A 22043-nucleotide genomic window follows, 5' to 3' on the forward strand; every position below is an offset into this window, starting at 1 on the left:
CAAAATTCCCCATTGTCTCAAAAATGTCTTTTTATCTTTCTTACAAAACAGGGTCCAATCAAGGTTCATACATTACTTTTTGATAACTTTAGTCTCTTTTGGTCTAGAATAGCTCCCTTATTACTTTTTTTCCATGACACTTTTTTTTTTTTTAACATTTATTTTTGAGACAGAGCATGAAGGGGGGAGGGTCAGAGAGAGGGAGACACAGAATCTGAAACAGGCTCCAGGCTCTGAGCTGTCAGCACAGAGCCCAACGCGGGGCTCAAACTCACGGACCGCTAGATCATGACCTGAGCCGAAGTCGGCCGCTTAACCGACTGAGCCACCCAGGCGCCCCTCCATGACACTTTTTGAGAGTCCCAGCCCTCTGGCTTCTAGAATGCCCTTTATTCTGGGTTTGTCTGATTGTTTCCTTAAGCCAATTTATGCGCTCATTCTTGGCTCATCTGCCTCTGTGCCAGTGACTCCTGACTGCCTCCAGCCTCACGTTTTCTTCCCAAGTTCTGGCTTCATGTCCAATCCCTGCTGTGTGTCTCTACCTCTGTATAGCGTGCCACTGCAGATGGAAAGGGCAAATCTCTTCAGTTCCACATCCCCACCCCTCACCCGATTATAACATTTATGGGGCTCTGAGAAAGTATTAGGTATATACTGCACACTGTACATGTACCATCCGACTCTATTCTCACAGCAGCTCCTTGAGGAGGTAATACTGTGCCCACTTACAGCTAAGGAAACGGAGATAGGGGCTAAGTAGGTTGTAAGTAGTAGCTTTGAGATCCAAATCCAGTCTATACCTCCAGATGCCCTGTTCCTAGCTGCTGCACTATCTCCCTTGCTAGTCACTGTGTGAACACCAGTTTCCTCCCTAATTCCAGGTATACTGGCACCATGTGCCAGAGCTGTGCCAAATGCTTTAGAATAAGTGCATGGGCAGCAACGCCATGACTTAATTATTCTTATGCCCATTTTGTAGAGGAAGAGACAAGCTCAGGGAACTAAGTAATGATGAGGGAAAGTGGGATTTGAATTAATCTCACTGAGGGACACCTGGGTGGCTCAGTTGGTTGAGCATCCTACTCTTGATTTTGGCTCAGGTCATAATCCCAGGGCCGTGGAATCTGTGTTGGGCTCTGCTGAGCATGGAGCCTGCTTAAAATTCTCTTTCCCCCTCTGTCCCTCTCCCCCACTCACACTCTCACTCTCTCTAAAAGAAAAAAAGAAAAAAGGTTTGAATTCATCTCACTCAATCCTAGGCCCCTAATGTACTGAGGCTATTTCTATAAAGTGTCACACCTGTCTTCCTTCTGATGCCACCTGCTAAGCTCAAGCCTCACTTAGCATTCATCTGGGGTTCATCTTCCCATCCTCGTCTTCCCCAACTGCCCCCTTCCGAACACTCAGCTTGGCCAAAGGAACTGTTCTAAGCCAACATTGATTATATCACAATTCCTGCTCAAAGCCCCCACCCCCAGCCCCATCACCCATCGTTAAGCTTCAACTTTGTGGCCTGACATTCAAGTGCCCCCACCCTGGTGCCAGTCTTATCTGTCCCTTCCCCTACATGTACTGTATGCTCCAGCCAAACTAGACTCTTTGTTCTTCCTGACGTGTCCTGTCCTTATGGCCTTCGCTCCACTTAAAATGCCCCCTCAAACTCTGAATATGAAAAACCCCACCCATTTCAAAGACCATGCTCAAATTTGACTGCCTGCATGTAGCTTTCCTTGATTTCTAATTTAGAGACGATTCTTTACTTCTCTGGGTTCATGGCATTTTGTATGTAAGTGTCCATTATTGGGCTGTTTGGTTTGAATCCAATCAATTGTACTAGTACGTCATTATCAGGAATGTTTTTCTTAAAACATTTTTTTTTCATTACACAACCAATGCAAATGCAATACCCCAATCTAGGAAGAAATCAGAAAACAATCCCCCAGGGAGCCTGGGTGGCTCAGTCAGTTAAGCCTCTGACTCCAGCTCAGGTCATGATCTCACAGTCCGTGGGTTTGAGCCCCTCATCAGGCTCTGTGCTGACAGCTCAGAGCCTGGAGCCCGCTTCAGATTCTGTGTCTCCCTCTCTCTCTGCCCCTTCCCAGCTCACGCCGTCTCTCTCTCTCCTTCAAAAATAAACATTAAAAAAAATTAAAAAAAAAACAAAACAATCCCCCAAAGTCTTGTCATCTCAGTAAAACTTCTGTTAACTTTTTAATGTATTTTATTCTTTTGTATTCCATAATTTTTACATTATTCTAATAATAGTATGTTATTTCTATTAAGTATTGAAATTTAACTTCTTCACGTGGATTTGAAAGTTGGGCTATACTATAGGAATTTGAATTTTTAGAAGGGTAAAAAAGCTCCTACCAATGTTACTCTTCTATTCCACCAACTGTTAGAACCGTTAATACCAGCAAAGACTGAGTTTCAGAATTTTAACTGCCTCCTCAAGAAAGATGACTAATGGGAGCACCAGTAGCCTCTGTTTAGGGGATGGGGGAACAATATCAGGGGCCTGATAACTTAGTGCTGGTTGTGGGAGAGATTTTACTTTCTCTTTTATATACTTCTGCCTTGTTGTACTTTTTTTTTTATACCAAGCACGAATTACTTTTATAATCAAAAATAAAATAATTCACATTTCTCAAATGAGAACTCCTGACCATCAGCTTTCCACTTCCTTAGTTAAAATAAACAAAACCTCCAATACAAGGACTGATGTAATCCCCACTTCTAGAAAAGCCTAGAAAGAAACGTAGCCCTTGTCCGGTCTATCATTTGACAGAGGGGGGAAAAAGAAGCCCCAGGGTGGCTTGCTCTCAATCAGAAGACTGCTGCTATGGTGGTTCACCTGACTCCAACCTCAATAGATACTGTGCCTCTTTGGCCTTGAGGATTTACGCTGGCTTGTCCAGCAAAGCATGAGGGCTGTCAGGACTCATAAGCCTGCATTGGCCTCTCTGCCTGTGTGTGACACAGTCGGCTCACAGAGTTATCACTGGCAATGGGTGATAGGGACACACCTCGCCTATATTGGCCGGGCTTCCCTGACTTATGTGCCTGGGCTTACTAAGAGCGTTATCCAGGTGCTGCCTTTGAGAGCAATGCACACAGTGGCGAGGTGGGTGGCAGGAATGGGGGTGCACAATGCCCTGAACCCAACTCCTGAAGGCCTGCCATGACGTAAAGTGATCAGTCACTTCTTTCAGTTAAAATCTGTCAGGGAGGAGGGGGAGGCAAAACAGAGTACTAACAGCCAAGGCTGAAACAGCTAGGGCCCTTTACACACCTAAGCTATCATTCTGGGAGCTGCAGAAGGGGAGAAAGCTTGGCTTGGTTTGAGCTGAGTTTCTATTTTAAATGACTCCATGTCTTTAACGTCTTGGAAGGAATTCATAAAGACTGGGCTTTGGTTTTGCTGCCACTCATCAGGGAACTATATATCTAAATGTTTGAACTTCTTACTTTTCCACAACCTGAATCTGTTTCTTTGTCTGAAAAATGGATGAGGTCATCATTCAAGTCCTCTTTGGCTGCTAACATGGTATGATCCCATGAAATAGTCAAACATCAATTGTCCTTTGAGTCAATGAGTTGTTCTATTTAACTGGATTTTCTTGTTAATTGCAAATTTAGAAATAAATGTTGAAAGTGACATGCCTATTAGTAAAAAATAATACTAGTGGGTCCAACTTCTTCCATAGTACTGAGGTACTAACTCTATCACTCACTCCCTAGAACTGAAAATGTGTACAGCAGTAATGAGTACACTCTCTTGTACCCACTCTTTTTGTCCTCATGACACCCTGCAGGTAGGGCAGGTTTAGCTGCCCATATTTTACAAACGAGATCACATACTCCAACAAGGTGACGTGGTCTTTCACCTGGTCACTTCACCTTCTTGAAGGGTGTGGCCTCACACCATAGTTTGGAGGTTGGAGCTCAATCCACGGATCCCGGCCATACCTGGGGCTAGAGCTCACCTCCTTCCAGGCCTCCCTTCTGCTCCACCCCTTCACCAGTGCTATCCTGGCCAGAGCACCTACGGACACTTGGGTTGATGCTGGCTCCTCTCCACCCACAAGCTCTTGGGCTGATGGTAAGCCAGGCCTTAAGGAAGTGAGGTTGGCCTTTGCGTTAATTTCTTATTGCAGCTGTAACAAATTACCACAAACGTAGTGGCTAAAAACAACTGAAGTTTATTACAATTGCAGTCAGAAGTCTGAGATGGAACTCAATGTCAGCAGGGCTGTGTTCCTTTCTAGAGGCCTTGGGTGGGAATGCCACCTCTTCCAGCTTCTGGCCCCTTCTACCTTCAAGGTCAGCAAGGGCCAATCTTTCTCAGATTGCATCACTTTATTACCCTCTTTCATATTTACTGGACTCTCTCCTTATCTTACTGTTGGTTAACAACCTAATTCTTTCTACAACTTTAATTCTTCCCTGCCAGGTAACATATTGATAGTTTCCAGGGATTAGGACATAAACATTTGCTGGGGGGCAAGGGTGGGGGTCTATTATCTGCCTACCACAGCATTATCCTGCCTGGCTCAGGTTTGAGGGTACATGAGAAAGGCAGAGCTTGAAGGGGGGCCCCTATTCTCCAGAAATCAATACTTTAGTGGGGGTCCTAACCTTCCTGCCTTGTAAATCTGCCTCATGCAGGTGCAGGGAGTACTCACAAACTTTTCTGAGACAGATACCTGAAAGGTCGGTGTGAAGGATGCCTTGGGGGTTAATCAGGGGCCTCCATAATGTCGAGAACTAAATATTTAAAGATCTGAGCACTAATTAGGATCTGGCTGACTAGGAAGGCCAGGTGGTGATATGTGAAGAGCAGATCAAGCCTTTGGAGTCAGATATGAATTAAAATTTAAGCTTCAAAAAAAAAAAAAAAAAAAAAAAAAGAAAGAGAAAGAGAACTCAAATATTACAATGGAGAAAAATATTGAAATACTTTTTAAAAATCTCAGTTCCTAACCAGGGTATGTTAGGTGTCACTTTGTCACATACAGGGTATGTTAAGGTGACCTTAACCTCTCTGAAACCCAGCTTCCTCATCAGTAGAATGGAGATAATACATACCTTACAGAGTTATTATAATGACTATGTAAGATGTTCTTCAGGCAAATTCTGATACAGAGTTTAAACTCAGTAACTATGCCTTCTTTCTCTCTTACTTACATGAATGGGAGTGCAAAACCAATCCAAAGGATCTCAGAGAGAGCAGGTTCCCTCAGATGATTCCTGAGAGCAGCTGCTCACAGGCCACAAAAGTTGGCCAAGTCATTTTCCTTCACGACAGAACTCCTTTTCTATCAAGACATAAGTTCCATACCTGTTATCGCAAATGAGCTAATCCAGTCAAAATTCTGTATGATTTGTGACTATAAAGTAGTCTGACAGTCTTATAAGTGAATATATCAAAATCTATCCATCTAAGTGCTTTTCCCTTCAAAGTAGTCACTTTGAAAGACTAAATAGTTTTGGAGCACCTGGGTGTGGCTTCAGTCGGTTAAGCATGAGACTCAGTTTTGGCTCAGGTCATGATCTCACAGTTTGCAGGTTTGATCCCTGCAATAGGTTCTGTGCTGATGGTGTGGAGCCTGCTTGGGATTCTCTCCCTCTGTCTCTCTTTCAAAATTTCATTTAAAATATGAAAAAAAAAAATCAGATTAAAAAAAAAGGAAAGACTAAACAGTTATTCCAAAAATGTTTCCATGCTTAAAACGTCTCTGGAACCCCTCTTTTAGAGTTGCTCTCAGAGTCTCTGACACATTCTTTAAAACATCATTAAGTTGGCAAATACTCACCTTTCCAGGAAAATTTTGATTTTTGAAAAAAGCTGCCAGTCATTCAGAACCCAGCCTGATAAATACGGTAGATGGTTAACCAGATTAACATTTCAGGCTAATAAAGTGTGATTATAATAAAGCAATCATTATTTTTGTGTGGTTCATAAATTGGTCTTGATAGTGTTATATATTAAGGTTAAATAAAGGTAGCTTGGCCATAGTAGACATTAAAGCTCACTTTAGTGGGTTTATGATGTGAATTAATTCAGATAGCACTGGGAGTCATTACATATTTAAAAAGTATTAAATGCTTCTTTTCATGAAAATCTTAATTATGACATTCTCTGAAATCTGATTTCATAGTATTAAAATAAAGGCTTTAAAGAAAAGCATTAAGTGCTAATGAAAGCTTTATTATTTCGGTATATATTCTCCTGGGCCTTTGGTCAAGATAAGTAATGATCAGATGAATGAGTTGGAAACCTTCCTGGCCTCTGAAGTCTACTAGTAATTGGAAGCTAAGTAACACACTGTCACTAGCTTGAATACATTTAATAATATTCCACCAACTTCTCCCTGTCTTTTGCTTTCTGGACAATGAAATACCATGGCATCTTAACGCAGATGAAAAAAGGTAGCAGGCAGAAGACAATGTATGCCTCCATTCACATTAGCCTCCTCCCCAGGGTGTCTGCTTCTCATCTTCCAGGGACTTTCTGATTTACATGTTCTCCATCAACTCCAATTTCCAATGACCTGATTCATGGTTTTGTTTAATTTTGTTTTGTTTTTTTGGTACTTCAATGATCTATCGTTCAGACTAAGAGCCACAATACCCAATGTCTGAGTAGGCAGAGTCACTATCACTCAGGTAACCAGAGGAGATACATAATTGAATGAAGGGCTGCAGCCTCAGTAAGGTTTTACTGTTGTCTATATATCCAAAACCCTCAAAAACATGAATACAAAATTTTTGAAGGCAGAGATGATAAGATTCCCCTAAAAAGGTCCTGTTTAGAGACAGATCTGAAAACATTTGAAAAATACAAATTGCTCCCCTCCCACCCCAAGAACTTTTGCAAAAACTCTGAAATGAACAGAAACTGTTTTGTTTAACACTCAGGAACTATCAAGGGCTTCATGTGACCAGTTGGCCTTTACATTCTACAAATACCATCTAAAAATAAGCTCCAAGATGACAGTCTTGTCCCATTTACTACTGTATCCCGAGTGCCTAGAATAGTGCCTGGCCTGTATTAAGTGCCCCAAGGTTATCTGCTGAATGAATGCGTGCTGTTGAAAGATTTTACTGTCTGAAATCTAGTTCCTCTTTCAGTTCTCCCTATAGTTCTCCTGCTTCTAGAGTGTAATGAACACCAGGGTGGGCCTGCTAAATGTCCCTGTCACCTTCTCCAGAAGCTTCATTCCCAAAGTCATGCAGAATCCACCCCTTCTTGGAGGATGACCTCAAACGGTCACATACAATACCTTCTACCCTTTCTCACTCTCTATCATCTACTAGTTTCCTGCTCATTCTGCAGTACTCGTTAAGAAATCCAGCTCCTGGGGGCGCCTGGGTGGCTCAGTCGGGAAAGCGTCCAACTTTTGCTCAGCTCATAATTTCACAGTTTGTGAGCCTGAGCCCCGCGTCGGGCTCTGTGCTGACAGATTGGAGCCTGGAGCCTGCTTCAGATTCTGTGTCTCCCCCTCTCTCTGCCCCTCCCATGCTCATGCTCTGTCTCTGTCTCTCAATAAATGTTTAAAAAAATTTTAAAAAGAGAAAAGAAATCCAGCTCCTGTAATCAAGACAGTATGGTACTGGCACAAAAACAGACACTTAGATCAATAGAACAGAATAGAGAACCCAGAAATGGACTCATAAATGTATGGCCAACTAATCTTTGACAAAGCAGGAAAGAATATCCAATGGGATAAAGACAGTCTCTTCAGCAAGTGGTGCTGGGAAAACTGGACAGCGACATGCAGAAAAATGAGCCTGGACCACTTTCTTACACCATACACAAAAATAAACTCAAAATAGATGAAAGACCTAAATATAAGACAGGAAGCCATCAAAATCCTAGAGGAGAGAGCAGGCAAAAACCTCTTTGATCTTGGCTGCAGCAACATCTTACTCAACACGTCTCTAGAGGCAAGGGAAAACAAAAGCAAAAATGAACTACTGGGACCTCATCAAAATAAAAAGCCCTGCACAGCAAAGGAAACAATCAGCAAAACTAAAAGGCAACCGACGGAATGGGAGAAGATATTTGCGAACGATGTATCAGATAAAGGGTTAGTATTCAAAATCTACCAAGAACTTACCAAACTCAACACCCAGAAAACAAATCATCCAGTGAAGAAATGGGCAAAAGACATGAATAGACACTTCTCCAAAGAAGACATCCAGATGGCCAACCAACACATGAAAAAATGCTCCACACCACTCATCATCAGGAAAATACAAATCAAAACCACAATGAGATACCACCTTACACCTGTAAGAACAGCTAACATTAACAACTCAGGCAACAACAGATGTTGGCGAGGATGCGGAGAAAGAGGATCTCTTTTGCATTGTTGGTGGGAATGCAAACTGGTGCAGCCACTCTGGAAAACAGTATGGAGGGTCCTCAAAAAAATGAAAAATAGAACTACTCTACGACCTAGCAGTTGAACTAAAGGTATTTATCCAAGGGATACAGGTGTGCTATTTCGAAGGGACATATGCACACCAATGTTTATAGCAGCACTATCAACAATAGCCAAAGTATGGAAAGTCTTTGGATGTATGGAAATGTCTATCGATGGATGAATGGATAAAGATGTGGTATATATATATATATATATATATATATATATATATATATATACATACATACATACACTGGAGTATTACTTGGCAATCAAAAAGAATGAAATCTTGCCATATGCAACTATGTGGATGGAACTGGAGGGTATTACGCTAAGTGAAATTAGAGAAAGACAAGTATCATATGACTTCACTCATAGGAGGACTTTAAGAGACAAAACAGATGAACATAAGGAAGAGAAGCAAAAATAATATAACAACAGGGAGGGGGACAAAACATATGAGACTCTTAAATATGGAGAACAAACAGAGCGTTACTGGAGGGGTTGTGGGAGGGGGGATGGTTTAAATGGGTTAAGGGGCATTAAGGAATCTACTCCTGAAATCACTGTTGCACTATATGCTAACTTGGATGTAAATTAAGAAATACATTAAATAATTAAAGAAAGAAAGAATTCCAGCTCGTGAGTCAGCCTTCTTATCCACACCTATCTATCATCACCTCAAGGAGTGAGGATGACCCATCCACTTATTTGCCCCACTGCTCTCACTTCAATAACCACCATACCCACTCCAGAATGCTACTCCTAAAACTGTACCCTTGCTAGGGGTAGCAGGGCATAACAACACAAAATTTGCTAATATTTGAGGACTTAATATGTACCGGGCACTGTTCAATACGACATAGGCCTTATCTCAACCTCTCAGTAACTCCATGAAGACTAATTAAAGTATACAGGCTTAAATAAACTTTTAAACATCACTCAGCTCAGGAGTGGTTGAGCTGTAATGTGAATCCAGGTCAGTCAGACTCATAAGCCGGTGCTCTTAATAGTCCACTGGGATGAAAAGAATAAAGATTTAAACCCAAGCTCTACCACTCTGCCACACAGACTTTTTAGAGGTGCCTGGGTGGCTCAGTCAGTTAGGTGTCCGACTTCGGCTGAGGTCATAATCTCGCAGTCTGTGGGTTCAAGCCCTCCATCAGGTTCTGTGCTGACAGCTCGGAGCCTGGAGCCTGCTTTGGATTCTATGTCTTCCTCTCTCGCTGCCCCTCCCCTGCTCATGCTAAGAACAGATAAATATCAAAAAAAATTTTTTTAAATAAATAAAACATAGAAAATAAAAAAAAGCCTCCAAATCTGTTTTCTAACTCATAAAATAGTGGCAGGAATTAAGAAGATAATATACATTAAGTGCTTAGCACAGTATTTGACATAGCACAAATGTGTGTTCCATTCATCCTACCACAAATGCTCACTGAACACCTCCTAAACATCCAATGCTGTGATAAGTACTGAAGATAGAGCAGAGAATAAGACCAAAAAGGTCCCTGCCTTCACAGGTCTGCACAGCTCAATAAATGGGTGCTCAATAAATACCAAATAGAGGGGGAAAAGCCCTCACAGAGGTCTGTCAGCCTCCACTCCACCCCCCTTCAGTCAGTCATAGCTATTTTGCTATAAAGTGATATAATGGGAATTAGATTCTCTGCTTAAAATCCTCCAGGAATTCCTCACTGATGAAGAGACAAAAAATCCAAATTTCTTAACACAATATTTGAGAATAGCTGTAGGTATGTGTTTCAGTTCCCCTCCCCACTGGCTCCTCTTTTGTTTTGTTTTTTTTTAATTTGTTTTTTCTTAATGTTTATTTATTTTTGAAAGAGAGAATGTAAGCGGGGAAAGGGCAGAGAGAGACAAAATCTGAAGCAGGCTCCAGGCTCTGAGCTCTCAGTACAAAGCCCAAAGTGGGGCTCGAAGTCAAGAACTGTGAGAAAATGACCTGAGCTGGTATCAGAGGCTTAATTGACTGAGCCATCCAGGTGCCCCTCCCACTGGCTCCTCTTAAAGAGGTAAAACCTTTCTCCATATGAAATTTATCTGGAAGTTTGAATTGTAAACCAGTCAATGTAGACCAGTTCTGGTAACAACACAAGAACAAGAGTCACCAGTTTGGCACCTCAACCTCTTCCCACCCCCATCACCCATTCTCTCTGCCTCTGTCTCTCTCTGTCTCTGTCTCTCTGTCTCTGTCTCTGTCTCTCTCTCTCTCTCACACACACACACACACACACACCTGCAGTTCTGTAAGGCAGTGTCAATGTCATAGATTCTGTCAAACCATCTGAAAACCAAGCTTTAAATCCATATTTTTCCAATTGTGGGACACAGGCCATCAGTGGATTATACAATCAATTTAGTGGCTGGAATCAGTGACTTGGAAAACAAAATAAAGAGTCCATTATGTGAACTAACAGTTAAGTACTGGTGTATAAAACTTGCTATAAATGCATACACAAGACACATACTGAGCTGTCATATAAACTGTATTTCTTAACATGGACCATGGTCAAAATGGTTTGAAACCCATTACCTCATACCCTCTATGTAGCCTCAGTTCCTTCCATGTTTCCTCAGTCACACAAAACCCATCTGTATCAAGCCGCTTGCAGTTCCCCAAACCCACCTTGCTCTTTCACTGTTTGCCTTTAAGTATACAAGCCAGGCTGGGTACTAGGAATACAACTGTGAGAAAAACCCAGGCCTTGCCTACATGACATGTAAGAATCTAGACAGACAAATGCTATACTAATCACATTAATATATGTGAACTGAAATAAGTAGTCTAAATGAAACAAATACAGATTTTCAAGAACATTTATCAAAGGCAATCCAGTCTACTGGACAAGGGAGCCATCCCTGAAGAAAATCAATTAGCAGAGATCTAAATGTCAGCGTCAACTATAAGGGTATAGGAAGAACATTCCAGACATACCAGAATAAAAGTGGCCTTAGGGTAAGAGAAGGTGTGGCATGTTTGAGAACTGAAAAAAAGGTTCCTGCTCTGACAGGGACCAGAAAAGCTGGCAGTGGCTAGACCAGGTAGAATGTTACGGGCTAGGATTTTGTTTTCTGCCCTCAAGAGTAATGGAAAGCCACAGGAGGATTTAAATAGGAAATGATGAAAGAGGGGTTGTGAAGACACTGTCCGTGCCTGCAGTGTAAAAGATGGACTGGAGGGAGGACAGAGTGACTGCAAGCCGACCAGCTGGGAAGCTAGTAGAATAGTCCATGTGGAGGTTCCTCAAAAAAATTAAAAATAGACCTACCCTATGACCCAGCAGTAGCACTGCTAGGAATTTACCCAAGGGATACAGGAGTACTGATGCATAGGGGCACTTGTACCCCAACGTTCATAGCAGCACTCTCAACAATAGCCAAATTATGGAAAGAGCCTAAATGTCCATCAACTGATGAATGGATAAAGAAATTGTGGTTTCTACACACAATGGAATACTACGTGGCAATGAGAAAGAATGAAATATGGCCCTTCGTAGCAACATGGGTAGAACTGGAGAGTGGGATGCTAAGTGAAATAAGCCATACAGAGAAAGACAGATACCATATGTTTTCACTCTTATGTGGATCATGAGAAACTTAACAGAAACCCATGGGGGAGGGGAAGGAAAAAAAAAAAAAAAAGACGTTAGAGTGGGAGAGAGAGCCAAAGCATAAGAGACTCTTGAAAACTGAGAACACTGAGGGTTGATGGGGGGTGGGAGGGAGGGGAGGGGAGGTGATGGGCATGGAAGAGGGCATCTTTTGGGATGAGCACTGGGTATTGTATGGAAACTAATTTGGCAATAAATTTCATATATTAAAAAAAAAAGAGATGAACAAGAAAATAAATTTTACAATACTATTAAAAAAAAAAATGTACCAAATTAAGAAATAATCTTTAAAAGAAATTTTTTTTTTACATTTATTTATTTTTGAGAGACAGAGCACAAGTGGGGTGGGGGCAGAGCGGAAGACACAGAATCCAAAGCAGGATCCAGGCTCTGAGCTGGCAGCACAGAGCCCGATGCAGGCTCTAAACTCACTAACCATGAGGTCATGACCTGAGCCAAAGTCAGACGCTTAGCCAACTGAGCCACCTAGGCACCCCTAAGAAATAATCTTTAACATGAAAAGTTGGAAGGTGTTTGATTTGGGCGAGCCATTAATTTTCATTAAGTTCAGAACAGAATAAAAATGAAACATCACAAGTAAAAACTTTTAAAAGCAGGGAGAAAAGTCATTATGAGGAAAAAGTGCTACCTAGCTATTTAATTCTACAAACTAATTTCTTTATTTTACTCTAATGTTGACGGTTTCTTCTCTTCTCAAATTTCACCAGCTTCTCATGTTCTGGCAAAAAGAATTCAGCAACTTGTAGCTCCACTTAAAATAAACATTTGGGTAGCCTAGGTGGCTCAGTTGGTTGAGCATCCAACTTCGGCTCAGGTCATGATCTCAGGGTTTAGGAGTTCTAGCCCCGCATCAGGCTCTGTGCTGACAGTGCACAGAGGCCAGAGGCTGCTGCGGATTCTGTGTTTCATTCTCTCTTCCCCTCCCCCACTCGTACTGTCCTCTCTGTCTCTCAAAAATAAAGAAATGTAAAAAAAATTTTTTTCAATAAAATAAAAAAATAAACCCTTAAAGGCTACCATAATTAATTTACACTGTGTGAATATAATTAAAATATGAGACACAAAACAATTTTATGTGTAATCCAAACTACATAATTCACATCTATGCTTCTAAACAAACAGAAGCTCACATCTCTGTACTTTTACAGTGTACAAACTGCTTTTATATACATTTTCTCATTTTCTATTCAAGACAGACACGTGAGATAAATATTATTCTTATTTCACAGATGGAAATAGACTTAGACATTATTCAGTCCTTTATATACCATATAGTATAGCCCTGAGACTTTAGATTTGCAAAGGGTTTTAATAACATAAATGTCACATATATTTCCATTTTTATCACCATTTTCAAGTCTCCATTTTCTTAACAAAAGAAAGCAATGAAAAAAGTTTTCTACAATCTAATAATAAAAATGGGAAATATTATATACACAGTTGTACTTTACTCAGTGAGTAAAATCTACCACAATTCTACTTTGGGCCTCCTATACTATTACCTATATACAGGGCCCAAGTGCCAGAAACACATGTAAATTTTTGTTTTCTATTTTAGAGAAAATAATGCAGAACACTTCTGTTGCCTTCAAGTCTAATGTACATAAAGAAGTGCTGGGTTGTGCAGGTGGCTAGAAACAATACAGAAAATGACTTTTTGCAGATCTGGAGTTATAGGGCCTCTGATTATCCCAGTTTAGGCCTGTAGGGTCTTGACAACTTGTTTGGTCATATGTCCCATCTTTTGTAATAAATTTATTTTTCTTTCCCCACACTCCTCTTTTCTTCCTAAGTACCCTGTACCATCCAGAGTAGAAATTCCAACAGGGCGTCTTTCTTTCTGAATTATCTTCCCCATTACATACTTTTTTTCAGAACTTTCTTTTCCTATTTCTAAATCTTGAAGATATTTCTTTATAGTGGATGAGGGGGGAGCTATAGCTGATATTCACTGCCAGGAAAGAGAAAGTCCCAGCAATAATTTCCCAGCCAAAAGCTGAGACAGAAGTTAAATGGAGAGGAAAAGAACAGTGATAACTGGCAGGGCAGGGACATCTGCACTCAGAAAGCTGCACTGCAGTTCTCCAATATTTGAAGTTCTCCTGTTGTTACTACTCTGCCAATTTAAAGAGAAAATTCTGGCTGGTCGTGAGTTCAAAGCAGACCAATATATTTAAAACATTGGTTCAATGAATCACTCTTTTTGATATTATGATTATAATGTTTTTATTGCATTTGAAGACATTTTCAATAAATATCTTGAGTTTGAGGCCTGGGCTAGGCAATCCTTTTGCAATAGAAATCAGATTTCTCTGGCACAACTCCATTGCCAGCAATGGGATTTATCAAAACTATAAATGCCAGCACATGGAATATTTCAATACTGTACTCAATTGCTCATATCTAAATATTTCAGCTATAAAACAAACCAAGTGTAAATGCTTATTATATAGTACAAACCAACAAATTCTTCACAGAAGAAAACAATGAAAGACTAATTTTCTATAACATATCACCTGTTCATTAGTTCTTCAACAATATTACTTAGGATATTTTAGGAATAAAATTTATGCACCACTACCCTGTTTTCTCAACATTTTCCACCTAGGTTCTAAAGGGCATAAACAAGGATGCTTGTAATCATACTTGTTTTTATAAACTTCCGATGTTTCTCTTGTTGTATATCTTATAATGATGAATATATGGAGACAAGGACAAATGTACATTTAAAATTACTGGTTATATGAATTTTGCTTATATGGGTCTTATAAATGACAAGATAAAATAACAAAGTCTGATAAACTCAGCCGTGCCCTGTGAACTTTAGTTTGCTCACAGCATAATCTAATTCAGTTACTATTTATTAGTTTTAAAAAAATGTTTTTTAAAAGCTGCAAACCACCCTTTATTACACATTTCTGAATCATGAGGGGGTAAATTGTGATACAGTTCCCTCATGTTACGGACTCTTTTGGAGGGAAAACTTTTGCAATAAAGTAAGAGTTTCCAAACTCTTTTAAAAAAGCTTGAATTGTGTTCTATGACTGACATTCATTCTACAGTCCCTTTGACCCAAGGGACGGGCGCTGGCACATCTTTTTGAGATTTAGTTTCTGGGAAGTTTTCGGCAAACCTCTCGCGTGCTTTCTCCCAGTTCTTTTTGCTCTTGTTTTGGAGAAGGTGAATGTCTTCAATTGAGGATGGTTTTCCTGTCCCCAAGCCTGCATGTGTTCGCCGAAGCTGAAGCTGGATCTGTTACCAAAAAGTGAGATGACTTACTGTGGAGTCTAAATACACTGAAATCTGCTGTACCTAACGTGGTACTTTAATTCTCTGACTTAGAAAGACTGATGCAAAATAAAAACCTGTCAAATCCATCAAATACATAAAGAAATACATACATAATTATACATAGAACTTGAACTCATTTTTCTACTATGTCTTGTCTATCAATAATGTCTATGTACTGTCTATCAATAATTACAGCTGTCTCAATAAAGAAAATACAGTGCTCCTTAAATAGCCATCACCGAATTTCAATGAGATGCTGCACAATCTGTCATTAATCCCACTCTAGCCAGAAGAAAAGGTAATACTACTATCATCCTAGCCTTACCTAAGAAAGTGAATGGGTAGATTAAACATTAAGAGTCATAAAGAGGGACAAAGAGAGTCATAAAGAGAACCTGATTGTTTATTTTCATGAAAAGAGGGAAAGGACTTCTCATTATTTTGAGAACCATTAAAAGCCACCAGTTAGTTACTAAATGCCTACTGTATGTCAAGTACCCCACTTGGGACTTTACCTTCATGACACCTCTTAGAAAACAATCCTTATAATCCCCATTTTTACTGATGAAAACTGAAGTCCAAACTTGCCCTAGAGCACCTATTCTAACAAAATAATTCTATTTAGTAGGTTTGACTACAAAACCCATGTTCTTCTCATTGTACCTCAGTAAGAAAGAAAATTCACATTAAACCTCATACTGATGTATCCCATTACTTCTTTAGGTACCAGGTAATTATCAAGAAAGTTCTTTTTTTTTTTAATGTTTATTTATTTTTGAGACAGAGAGAGACAGAGCATGAATGGGGGAGGGTCAGAGAGAGAGGGAGGCACAGAGTCTGAAACAGGCTCCAGGCTCTGGGCTGTCAGCACAGAGCCCGATGCGGGGCTCAAACTCACGGACCGCAAGATCATGACCTGAGCTGAAGTCAGACGCTTAACCGATTGAACCACCCAGGCGCCCCAAGAAAGTTCTTTAATCATGTTACTTTGTAAGGTTTTTGTAAAAGATAATTTAAATTTCAGGGCCCCTGGGTGGCTCAGTCGGTTAGGCATCCAACTTCAGCTCAGGTCATGAGCTCACAGCTTGTGAGTTCGAGCCCCACATCGGGCCCTGTGTGGACAGCTTGGAGCCTGGAGCCCGCTTGAGACTCTGTGTCTCTGCCTCTCTCTGCCCCTCCCCCACTCATGCTCTGTCTCTCTCTCTCTTCCTCAAAAATAAATAAACATTTAAAAAAAGTCTCGGATGGGGCGCCTGGGTGGCTCAGTCGGTTGAGCGTCCGACTTCAGCTCAGGTCACGATCTCGTGGTCCGTGAGTTCGAGCCCCGCATCAGGCTCTGGGCTGATGGCTCAGAGCCTGGAGCCTGCTTCCAATTCTGTGTCTCCCTCTCTCTCTGCCCCTCCCCCATTCATGCTCTATCTCTCTCTGTCTCAAAAATAAATAAATGTTAAAAAAAAAAAATTATTTTTTAAAAAGTCTCAGAAAAAAAAAACAGATAATTTAAACCTCTGATGAACCATGGGGACTGCAGAATTAAACCACTGTACTGTCTTCCAGACCTTATTCCCTCTACTGCTTGTTACATGACCTGATTATTTAAATCTAAAACAGATTATCTATCTAATACAGAATCTGCCTGTTTGTAAAGTAACACTGTGATTGTTCCTACACTATTTAGTACCAGACATAGCATGGAAGTCATTAATAACAACTAAAAGACACAGAAGAACCTATGGCTCAGGAAATGACATTTACTATCCCAGCTTGGAGGAAGGAAAAAACTCTAACGGGTTTCCAAAAAACGTTAAAAACAGAACACATACACATATATATATTTGGTAATTGTAAATACCACAAAAACAGTAATCCTGTCTGTGTTTGATATTATATTCCTGAAACGTAAGGCAATGCCTGGCACATAGCAGGAACACAGTAAATATATCTGCTATAAGAATAAAGAATGAAAGAAAACACAAGTCTTACCGGAATTTTCATTCCTCCACCATCCTTCCCTAGGCCCTCTCCCTTCTTCCAACCCATCTTCTCCAACATCTTCCGACCTTTGTTGCTATCAGTAATTTCACTTTAAAGAAAATTAAGATAGTTGTTGATTTCTAAAAGAACATGTAGGTCACATTTATAATAAACTAATAATAAAAGTAATTGGTGCAAATACTAAAGACAATTGTTTGGCACTACCTAATAAAGATACACGAATTCCCCTCCCCATAATACTTAACAGAAAGTAGTGCACCAAAAAGATATGTACAAGAATGTTTCCGCAGCAAATCTAATAATAACTACAAGTTGAAAACAACTCAGATGTTATCAATGGTAATATGTATAAATTGTGGCATACTCATGTAAGAGAACATTACAGAGCACTGAAAATAAAATACACCTAACAAAATAATGTTGGACAAAAAGAATACAGACACAAAATAAAGAGTGAATTACTCATTTAAAATTCAAAACCAAGTGAAATTAATCTGTTCCTGTTGGAAGTCAGGAGAGTGGCTGCCTTTGGAAAGGAAAAAAAACAAATAGCTATCAGGAGGAGGCACTAGGAGGGAAGGTTTCTGGGGGTTACTGATAATTTCCTATTTCTTGATAAATGTGTATTCTGCAATGTGTTAATCTTACAATATATTATTAAAATTGATACTTAATTTGTGTATTCTTTGGTATGTAAGTTATATATCAATAAAAAGGTAAAAATAAAGTGAAATAAAAGCTCTCCTTCACTGTGTGCATTTTGTTCTATGACTTTATTTTATGCTAGTTTAAGGGTATTTTAATTTTATGTTCCGACATTGTATTTTCAGTACTACAAAATATGTTAAATTAGCTCTTCAATAACAATAAACCAAGCAATATCAGAACAATGTATTTCATTTTTATTTCTGCCTTTACTTTAATACAATCTTCATATTTTCCAGCCATTACATCAAAAAATATTAAACTTTAAAATGTGCCATGTTGTTGAGTCTACCTAATTAAGAATGCTATATTCTATCAAATCTGATGGATATAAGATGCAATGCTGTTTTATGTACCATAAAGAAAAAAACTGCTGTCCTATGTAACTAAAACTCTATCCTAGTAGTGTATCTTAGAATTAATAAAATATGTTTAATAAAAGTTTATAATTAGCTGCCAGTCCTACCTGAAAGATTTAAATTCTAACTAAACCTTGAATTTATATTCTCAGGAAAAAAATGTAGCTGATAAAATGTTAAAAGCAGAAATATGGTCATATTGTATAGGCCTCAAAATTATATTCTTCATATTATCACTGCCACTTTACCCAAAGAACAGTACTGAATCAAAAAATAAGACAAATAGTATTTCAGGGTCAACAAGAATAAAAGTGGATGAGTACTGAAATGATTATAAAAGATACCAGTCCATACTAATTTCTTACTAGCCCAACCTTCTAGATATCTAGTATACAAAAATATGTTTACTCAAGTGGGTGGCTAAAATGTTAGCTATGTGTATATATGTATGTTTAAGTATGTGTACTTATGTATATGCTAAGCAATTTTCTAGGGAATGAAATTCTAATTAGAGGAATACTTCCACCTTGTTATGAGCCATTCCTTTAAAGGCTACTTATCAGAATATACAACCCTGTAAGTTATATTACCCTACAAATGTGATTATGGTACAAAGAATGTTTCAAGCAATTCAAATGTAGTACTTACGAGTGAACGGATGCAGGAGCATCATCTCTTTGGAAAGTTCCTTCACTTCCAACCTGCTCCCTACGTTTTCCAGCTCTATCTTTATATTTTGGATTCTTCAATGCCTTTTCATCTTCATAGTCTGTATTCTTTATAAACATAAAATATTCATTGAAGAAAATAAAACTGATACATACAAATGTACTATCTACATATTTGCTTTACCTGGAAATATGGTTCAAAATGGTCTCTATTAAAATAACAAAGCAGGCCATGATATAAACTGATACAATTATGTTAGAGTATGCTATTTTTATTCTATCTCCTTTAAAATGCTTATATTTTGTCCTGTGTCAGGCTCCACACTGGGCATGGAGCCTGCTTAAGATTCTCTCTCTTCCTTGCCCTCTGCCCCTCCCCCCTCCCTGCTCACGTGTGTGCTCTCTCCTCTCCAAAAAAGTTTGTATTATTTCAAGTTGTAGAACATAAACTGTATGTAGAAGATAATATAAATCATACATAAATCATAAAATGTAATCATAAGAAATAATACAGTGAAAATACTGTATGTCTTAACTTAATACTATGTATTCATAGTCTCATATGAACTGACAGTATTCAAAGAAATATGTAGAACCCCTGGGGTTGGCAAAAATCTTTCTCCTTTTCTCTAAGGAAATCAAAGTTCAAAAGGACCTAAAATAGTGTGGCATTATTCCTTGAAAGGGAAAAATATAAAAAGTGTGGTACTCTTTTACAGTAATAATAGCTTTTTGCTTCAACAGCGTTCCATTTATATGATTAGACAGCTGCTCAAGAAATGTTTACTGAATGGAGACAGCTGGGTGGCTGTCAGTTAAGCAACTGACTCTTGATTTTGGCTTAAGCCTCAGGTCATGATCTCACAGTTGTGACGTCGAGCCCCACATCGGGCTCTGTGCTGGGCACGGAGTCTGCTTAAGATTCTCTCTCTCCCAGTCTTTCTGCCCCTCCTCTGCTCGCATGCACACATGCTTTCCCTCAGAAAAACAAAAAAACCCCACATCTAATTCTGTCATTTAGCAGCTGGGTGACCCTTAGCCTAGTTTCCCAAATGTAAACTGGAAATACTAATTACCTTCCTGGTCCACTTATGGGATTAAATGGTAACCGCCCCACCACCTTTTTTAAATTGTTATTGCAATTTAATTAACTATAATAAATTGCACATAAAGTATACAATTAGGTGCTTTTGAGATTTGTATATACCTATGAAACCATCAGATCTATAATAAACAGATCTATCTCCCACAAAAGTATCTTCATCTTTCTTCGTAATCCATCACTGCAGACTCTCCCTGTGCATCCTTCCTCTCTTGTATCCAGGCAACCACTACACATTCTGTCATGATATGTTAATTCGCTCTCCTAGAATTTTATACAAATGGATGTATACAGTATGTACTCTTGTTGTCTGGATGCTTTCTCTCAGCATAATTATTTCGAGTTTCTTCCATAGTGCAGCCTGTATCAACAGTTCATGCTTTTCTATTGCTAAAGAGTATTTGACCATATAGATTTACTACAATTTGTTTATCCATTCATGATGGATACATGAGTCTTTTCCAGTTTCTGGTTACTAGAAAAAAAGCTGCTATTACCACAATGAAATACCACTTCACACTAATGAGAATGGGCAATATGCAAAAGACAAAAAATAACAAGTGCTGGTGAGGATGTGGAGAAAAGGGAACCCTCATGTACTCTTTGTGCGAATGTAAATTAGTACAACCACAGTGTGAAACAGGATGAAGGTTCCTCAAAAAATTAAAAACAGAAATACCACAGGATCCAGGAATTCTACTACTGGATATTTGCCCAAAGAAAATGAAAACAGTACTTCAAGAAGACATATGCACCCCTATGTTTACAGGAGCATTAGTTACAATAGCCAAGATATGGAAGCAGCCCAAGTGTCCATCAATAGATGAATGGATAAAGATGTGGTATACACACACACACACACACACACACACACACACACACACACAAGTATCACTCAGCCATAAAAAAGAATGAGATCTTGCCATTTGTGACAACATGGATGGACCTAGAAGTTACTATGCTAAGTGAAATAAGTCAGAGAAAAACAAATGCGATACAATTTCACTTATATATAGACTATTAAAACGCAAACTGACAAAAACCAGAAACTGACTCATAAATATAGAGAATAAGCTGGGGGTTGCCAGAGGGGAGAGGAGGTAAGGGATGCATGAAATAGGTGAAGGCGATTAAGAGGTACAAACTTCCAGTCACAAAATAAATAATCCATGGAGATGAAAAGTACAGAATAGGGAATATGAATATTTTAATAACATTATTTGGGGACCAATGGGAACTCCACTTATGTGGTAAGCGTCACATAATGTATATAATTGTCAAATCACTATGTTGTACACCTGAAACTAATATAACATTGTATGTCAACTATGGCAATAAAAAATTTTAAAAATTAAAAAAAAAAAGTTTTTTAAAAGAAAGAAAAAAGCTGTCACAAACATTTGCTTACTAGTCTTTGAACATATACTTTCATTTCTCTTGGGTAAATACCTCGGAGTAAATGGTTAATCACATGGTAGGTGAACATTTAACATTTAAAGAAACTACTATTTTCCAAAGCAATCAAACCACCTTATATTCCACCAGCAGTATATGAGAATTTCCAATTCTGCTACATGACTACCAACACTTGGTATGGATAGTCTTTTTAGTTGGTTTTAATTTACAATTCCCCAGTAATACTGAACATCTTTTCATGTGCTTAGTTGCCATTTGTACACTTGCATTGCTGAAGGGTCTACTCAAACCATGTGCTCATTTTTAAATAGTTTTTTTATTGAGTCTTGGAAGTACTTTATACATTCCAGATATAAGATCTAGGATTTTTTTCATCAGATATATGATCTATAAATATTTTTCTGAAGTCTGTGGCTTATCTT

The 22043-nt window shown here is 39.0% G+C and overlaps 1 protein-coding gene across 1 annotated transcript in view; it reads right to left on the reverse strand.

Annotated features, from left to right (window-relative positions):
* Positions 1–13131: 13131 nt before the first annotated feature.
* AGGF1 (angiogenic factor with G-patch and FHA domains 1) overlaps positions 13132–22043 on the reverse strand; it is a 29107-nt gene continuing 20195 nt past the window's right edge. Inside the window, exons 12-14 of the mRNA XM_040450296.1 lie at positions 19084–19211; positions 17360–17459; positions 13132–15337 (exon numbers count right to left, since the gene is read on the reverse strand). Of these exons, the coding sequence (XP_040306230.1) occupies positions 15137–15337; positions 17360–17459; positions 19084–19211 (429 nt within the window). The 3' untranslated portion in view covers positions 13132–15136. The remainder of the gene's footprint in view (positions 15338–17359; positions 17460–19083; positions 19212–22043) is intronic.

Source organism: Herpailurus yagouaroundi, unplaced genomic scaffold, assembly GCF_014898765.1.
Source record: "Herpailurus yagouaroundi ecotype Mexico unplaced genomic scaffold, PumYag 29, whole genome shotgun sequence".
Taxonomy (NCBI): domain Eukaryota; kingdom Metazoa; phylum Chordata; class Mammalia; order Carnivora; family Felidae; genus Herpailurus; species Herpailurus yagouaroundi.